The 7,690-nt window shown below is 44.1% G+C and overlaps 1 protein-coding gene across 1 annotated transcript; it reads left to right on the top strand.

Moving 5' to 3' along the window:
* The first annotated feature begins 403 nt into the window (after positions 1-403).
* Positions 404-7,561, top strand: LOC124606503 (spidroin-2-like). Its single transcript, XM_047138486.1, has 2 exons — positions 404-464; positions 7,076-7,561. The coding sequence occupies exons 1-2, from the start codon at positions 453-455 to the stop codon at positions 7,559-7,561; spliced, it is 498 nt and encodes a 165-aa protein (XP_046994442.1). The 5' UTR covers positions 404-452.
* Positions 7,562-7,690: the final 129 nt, after the last annotated feature.

Raw genomic sequence — 7,690 nt, 5'->3', positions numbered from 1 at the left:
GTTATGACGACATCGGCATAACGGGATAAACTGCTCGGCTCGTAAGATCGTCAGCGAGGTATGTAGTCATCGTGATGTGTTTCCGCTTCTGCGTAACGAGCGGTATCGGGTAATTAGCGCACCACTGCAGCTCAAAACTGGAGCTACTGGAGTTGTCGGAGTTACGACCCTAACAAAAAGTGATATGTCCTGTGCATTAGTGGGTACTTCCCGTAATAGTGAAGCGCGAGGGACAGTTCCCGCGGTCGAAATGTCAAGGCTCGCGGCCACGGCCCACGCCCAGCCCGCCTGCTCCTCACGCCCTCTGCGGAGGGACGGACTCAGCTGGGAGGAGACTTTCTCGCGATGAACCCTGGCCTGGCCGGGCCTCGCTATAAAAGCGCCGCCGGCCAGCGCTCAGGGCACAGTCGCTCCCAGCCGCCTCTGGTCGTACAACCATCCACCAGCCAACCATGCAGATCCTGGTGAGTAGCGCAGCAGCACCACGTCGTTGTACGAGGCCCGATGTCTTCTCTCTCTAGTAGAACTTACCTATACTCTCCTTTCACCATCTACTCCGATACCTCCTGAAGTCGTACTTCATTCACTTAACTTTGTAGTGCACAATTCTTCTAAACAGTCGATTTTGAAAATACTGAAGTAACTTTTTCTCTGACTTGCTTACTGTCCATAGTTAACTTTCATGCAATTCCCCGCTTGATACGTCCGAGTTAAGAAATTCCACCTGTAGTTAACGCAGCACGAATTCATAGTCTTTGCTTGAAGAACATCTACTTTGGCCTAGTTAGAATCATCTTGATTTGACCATCTTAAAACGTTTTTCCTTCTTGATCTTTTGGAAAATTGCTCACTCTTATTTTTTCCTTTCGAGTTGTTTCCAATTTTTTTTACACATCTGAGAACGATACTGATCAAGCTGTCTACCCCGAGACATCAACAGCTTCTATTTCACTTTTGATATTTCTTCCTACCTTCGGTTTTGTTAATGATTTCGCAAGCGTTGCTATAAGTTGTCTCCTCCCGCAGTTCGAGCACTCTTAAACAAGCAGGTTTTGTCATTAAAAAAAAAAAAAGTCGTGTGACTAGAGCTTCCCGTCAGGTAGACCTTTCGCCGGGGACAAGTCTTTCGATTTGACGCCACTTCGGCGACCTGCGCGTCGATGCGGATAAAATGATGATGATTAGGACAACACAACACCCAGTCCCTGAGCGGAGAAAAATCTCCGAACCAACCGGGAATTGAACCCGGGCCCTTAGGATTGACAGTCTGCCCCACTGACCACTTTTCTTTTTATTCATTTTGTTCAATATTGCTCGTAGCGTTTGGTCTGGGAGGACGTCACAAGACATCCGTTCAAGTGGATCGTTGATTCTTTGACTCAATTTTTTTATTACAGAGAGCATGCAGCCCTCTGACCGAACACGCTGTGCTACCGTGCCGGCAACCACTCTGCTACCGGGGGAAGACGGTTTTGTCATGAAACTGCCACAAAGACTGAAACCACGACACGATCTGGTCTATTTATTCTCTTTGCCAATATGTTCTTTCTGGCTAGGTCAGTCAGGAATGTCTCGGAACCAACCTCCAACACTTCACTTCTTTCAGTACATTTCTCCAACTTTCCGAACATCACTGACGCTCTTCTGTATTCTGTGTTGCACTAGAACTCCTAGAGAAGTGAATATCGTACATAAATATCGTAAACAGACCGTAAGGAGTGCTTCCAGTACCTACAAACTCTTTATTTTAATCTGTGTGTATTGAAGTACTTCTCGTAAAAAATACGATTCGGCTACACGATTTCAAATATCGAATGTTCATTGTATTTGAACGGTCTCCCATTTCATTTCGCCACTCATACGTGCGCTCGCTTCAAGCAACATTTACAAACGTTCATCTACACACGTAAATCACTGTGAAGTGCATGGCTTCATTCGCGTATCAAGCTCGGGAAGAATGAGTGCCAAGATGCCTCTTTGCGCGCTACAGCTAGTCTAATCGTATCTTCACGAGCCATAGGGGAATGATACGTAAGGGAGTGCAACATATTCTTAGATTTGTCACTTAATACTAATGTTTGAAATTATGTCATGAGACAATTGACGAATATCTTGAAATGTCTGCCATGCCAAGTCTCTCAGCATTTATATAAACGTCTCCTCTGCACCCATCAATGCTGTCCTTCTGTGTATCTGTTCAATTAACCTAAAAATCCTACCTGGTAAGGGGCCCACACATATGACCAGTTTTATAAATGGGTCACAAGAAAATTTTAGAAGCTATCGCCTTTGTAGACCAATCCATTTCATTGGCCCACATTATGTTACACTTACATATTTGTAAGAGTTGATTGATTCCAAGTGTGATTTATTAATACTGCAGTGATTAGACACTTTTTGCTTTTTGAGTCGTGCACAGTTTCATATTTATGAACATTTAAAGCAAGTGACCCGTAGTAGCACTTTATAAACTTACTAGGTTCTGACTGGATATTTTCTGCACCTATTTTCACATTGTGCTTCATTGTAGATAACTGCACAATCTTCAAAGCCTTGAGGTTTCTATAAAATTAGTCTGTCATGTCAGTAACATACACAAAACATGAAAAGCAAGCGTTCCAACACACTTTACTAGAAAAAAACTTAAGCTACTCCACATATGTCAACGTCTCTCCATCCTCTCTATCAACAAATCCTCAGCCCAGTATAATGTTTGTTCAAAAAAGTGTTGCTGTCATACTGAGTCAAACACTTCTTGAAAGTTTCACATACAATACTACAGTTACTCGTACATATGTGCTCAATATTCTGAGATCTGCGGCTTCTCTTTTCATTGAAATTCACTGTTCATCATGTGAATTAATTTCACTCACATGAAATAGACGGAGTCGATGAGGATGCAATGAGAGACTCGGTTTCAGTTGTTTACTCTACGAAAATGCTAAACTCCAAGGTAAGGATTTGATGATTACCAAAAATGTGTGCCGGGCCTGAATTCGAAACCTAATGTTCTGCCTATCACAAGCTTTATTTATTATATCTGAACCCACCTGAAGGCCCTTTCATTTAATCTTACCATGTTCCATACACTGATCATAAGTTAATCCGATTTTCGCTTTAAATTTAGGTAATTTTATCAGTTCATTTACAAAAATAGTAAAGGTCTTGGCACCCCTATTTCCTTGCTCGAAAACAAGCAAACCGTCACATATCAGATGTACTGATTCGTCCCACGATGATGGAGATTTGTTTCTCAATTTGGTCCTACGAAACTGTACGTGTAAAATAAAATAAATTATAATCCCATTTTTCTTAGCTAGAACGTACCATCTATTTCTCATTACGTTGTGACCAGTCACGTGCTGGGCATTTTGTCAGTAAAAGTAAGATGATAACTGAAATTAAATTTCCCTAGGCGAAACTACCTCTATAACACTTTCCGTGACTACAATCCACTGAGGCAGTGTTTACAGTTTTGCAAATCGTACCTTCGAGTGGTCTATCAAAGTATAACATATTCTACAACTGGTTCCCCGTCTACATTTTAACACCTTAAACCCATACAGTTGCATAATGGAATGCGGAAGACGCTATCCCATTGTTCGGTCCCATCCCCATTTAGTTCCAAGTGGAGCATGAGAACATGCTCAGGTGCTATTATTTCTTCTAGTCACCCGTGTAGGATCTTCTTATGTATTATGTTCTGACGGTAAGGTTGACAGTTCGTGCCCTTGTTTAAACAGGGAGGCACATTATATCATGCGACCTAGTACGGACTTCATCCACTTGCAAATTGATAGCGTGAATTTCCCGAGTCCTCTGTTTCTCAGTGTCAACCACGAACCGTCTCCAGTGAAGTGAATTTTGTAATCACTGACATTGAAACCATCAGGTCAGTGTAAGGGCTAATTTACTTATCTGTCGGGCAGGTTGAAAGTATTATGCCCTGTACTGTACTAGCTTTCCCAATTACTATCTTCCTATCTACAAAGATTCTGTAACTGAATCCTAATTGTGTTTGCCAATAATCAAAAATCTCTAAAAAAGTGCCTCACATAAAGACTAGACATCTTCTGTCATTTAAAACACTAACAGTAATATTTCTACGTGTATGTTCCTCAGTACAGTTATCACAATCACAGTTAAATCCGAATTATGGGAGGTATAAATGACATAAAAGTTCACCACTTTACCGTTTAATACAATCGCAGCAGCAGTGTAAACTTTACATGTTACATGCCCACTTTCTTCAAAATTTTCTCATAGTTATTAACAGACTAGCATTATAGTATTTCTCTGAATGTTGTCTTCTGTCTTCTTCTTGGTCTTTTTTACCTGTTAGATAATGCCTCTCCCTTTATTGCAACACGAACAATAAAAAATATTCTAAATTATTGCCTGTGATAATCTATAATTATGGCTCATTTCAAATGGTTGTTTGTGCAATAAGAGCTTATTGTTGCTTCCATATTTGATAAAACATTAATAAATCAGTTGATTTCTATTAAAGTTCAGTGGCTCAACTACTTTTAGTACACTGGTGAGCCGTTACCCTGACCATTACTACGAAGAGGCCACTGCAGCAGTTCATAATAGTGATGCACTGTAGTAATTAGATTGTATGTCTTGTGCATTAAACTGTACTCCAAAAGGGAGGCGCCACATGTGGCCAGCGTCATCTAAATGTCTCTAATACTGCTTATTCTCTGATCATCTGAACATCGGTGATGGAGCAAGTGGGCAGTTCATATCTAAGCTCCAGTTCTAGAGAAGTGGGTTCCATTTACCGATGGAGCCAGCTAGATCTAGGTTTCCTGTGGCTTTCCTGAACATTTGAGTGTGAACACTGAGTAACCGCTACGAAATGATGGAATTAGTGGCAACTCAGAGTTGAATTTACGACTGTAATGGTAATGACGTTGTAAAGTCAAACCCAAATTGTAGTTCCTTTGGAGTAGGTGAATTCTGCATTTCCGTGTCCGTAAATTGTGTTTATTACATTTATTAAGGGCTTTCAAGCACACTCTGTCTTGCATGACTTGCACGTACAAAATTAGACTCTGCTCTGTCCCACTATGTACAGGATGAGTCGCATAAAGCGTAAGATCCATCGTCTCTCATGAATGATTCAAGTTAGCCAGGCAAAGTTTTCGGAAAATCATGGAAGCAGAGAACCATGTAAAGTTTTTGGATGCTTAAACACTTTAACTTCTGAAACAACAGTTATGTTAGGGTAGTTCAGGTCTTTTAAATGTCACGGTTTACTTCTACTACGGAATTCGAAGTTCTTGAAAAGAAGCATCCTGTGATGTAATGCTTGTGAGTATTGACATTTTACATTCTCAAAAGCATCCAACGAATACTCTTCCACTGGAGTGGAATCGGCTACTGTGGTGCAAACATTGTCAGGTTATATGCAGTAAGAAGATACTACAAACTTGCAAGATAGATGGTATTTTACGTTGACACAGTACAAGCTACGATTTTTGTAAATGAACTGTATCCTAATTTGTAGCCACTGAGAAGGGCTTAGGAAACAATTTGAAATATGTCTATGTACACACATCCAAGTGAAAATCTTTTCTGGAATCGTGTAAGCAGTGAAAGGTTTTTAGGAAGCGACAGAGGCTGGCAGCGTCTACGTCATAACACTTGATTCCGGCCGCCTTTCCTTCCGATTTTAGTACCTTCCCAGGATATGTTTGCCAGAAGCTTCAAGGCCAGAAAAGGTAAATCTCTCTGTTTAAGGAACAACAAAAATGAAGGTAAAGTCTGTGGGAGTCAACCTGTGAATGGACTTCTGGCCTGACTGCAGCTAGAGTGCAGCCCTTCGTTTGGTGCAGCACTAGAAGGGGGAGGGTAGAGAGCCCATCACATTGGGTGCCTTTTATACTTGTGGAAGGTTCCCCGTACTCAACCTGATACCAGGCTGAGTGGAACTGGGGTCGTCATGGGGGGACTGGAATTAGCAAAAATACTTACCTCTTTCTGTTTTTCTTGAGTCGTCGAACTTCGACAGGTTTCTACATGTCTACATCTACATACATACTCCGCTAGCCACCAAGCGGTGTGTAGCGAAGAGCACAATTCGAGCCCAAGTCATGTCCCCCCCCCCCCCCCCCCCCCCCCCCTCTGCACCATTCACGGATCACGCGAGGGAGAAACGACTGTCTGAACGCTCTAATTTCCCTTATCTTTCAATGGCGATCATTGTGCGATATGAAAGTTTGTGGTAGTAATATATGCTCTACATCCTCGGCGAAGATCGGATTTCGGAATTTAGTGAGCAGCCCTTTCCTTTTAGCGCGTTGTCTATCTGCAAGTGTGTCCCACTTCAAACTATCAATGAGATTTGTAACGCTCTCCCGATGGCTAAATGTACCAGTCACGAATCTTGCCGCTCTTCTTTGGACCTTCTAAATCTGTTGAATCAGGCCCAACTGGTAAGGGTATCATACAGACGAACAGTACTCTAAGACTGGACGAACTAACGTATTGTAAGCAGTTTCCTTTCTTGAAGGACTTCATCGCTTCAGGATTCTACCAATAAACCGCAATCTAGAGTTCGTGTTGCCCGTTACTTGTGTAATCTGATCATTCCATTTGATACGACCCTCACGAATTCCCCTCCTATGCACGTTTTCATCTCTGAATAGAACTTTCAACCTACATCCTCAGTCATTTGTTGCATTTTTCTTTTCAGTCTCTGTCTTCCACAACTGTTTTCACCCTCCCTTAAGCAGGATTGAACCAGGGATCTCAAGGGCTGGGGACCAGCACTCTAACCTCAAGACCACCTCATAATCTAAACTTATTTCAACATGTCGGTTGATTCTAAAGCTAGAAGAGCATATCATGGAGCAAAATTACGTGGCCAAAAACTTCATTTAGATACCTAGAAACGTTCAGGAAATAAAAGGGTGTAATGCATTAAGTGACTCATCCTGTACGTATTGACACTGTGGACATTGATTTAGAGTTAGCATTTTGAAGAATTGGGTCGCACTAACACCACAATAATATCTGCATATTCTCGAGTTAGCTACGGCTCACACACCGGACCTCTGCCTTACAGACGGTGCTGAGCTGCCTGCTGGCCGCCGCCGTGGCTAAGCCGGGCTTCCTGGGCGGCGCCGCCCCCGGCCTGCTGGGCGTGGGCTACGCGGGACCCGCCGCCTACGCCGGCTACGCGGGCTACGCTGGCCCCGGACACTTCGCTCCCGCCAACATCGTCATCGGTCCGGGCGGCGTGCCCCTCGACACGCCGGAGGTGGCGGCCGCTCGCAAGGCGCACCTGGCCACCGTCGCCGCGACGCGCGCCCGCGACGCCGCCATCAACGGCGTCGCCCCCGCCTACGCGGGCTACGCCGGAGCCTCCCCCGCCTACGCTGGCTACGCGGGCGCCGGCGCCGCTGCGGCCGCCGCCGCTGCAGCCGCTGCTGCTGCTTCTGCTGGCTACGCCGGAGCTGGCGCGTACGGTCCTGCCGGCCTGGGCTACGCGGGAGCCGGCCTGGCCGCCCCCAGCATCCTGGCGCTCAAGGCCGGACACCACTTGGGCTGACTGTGAGGCCCGCTGACCCTCCGAGACTGACCGACGGACGCGTGCACACACTACTCACACGCTTCAAGCATTTGTACAAAGTTATTTATCAATAAAACTATTTCTGCAATTTCAAGTAAATTAAGACTC

Source organism: Schistocerca americana, chromosome 3 (genome assembly GCF_021461395.2).
Source record: "Schistocerca americana isolate TAMUIC-IGC-003095 chromosome 3, iqSchAmer2.1, whole genome shotgun sequence".
In the NCBI taxonomy this organism is placed as follows: Eukaryota; Metazoa; Arthropoda; class Insecta; order Orthoptera; family Acrididae; genus Schistocerca; species Schistocerca americana.
This window is presented reverse-complemented; position numbering and strand designations above follow the sequence as displayed.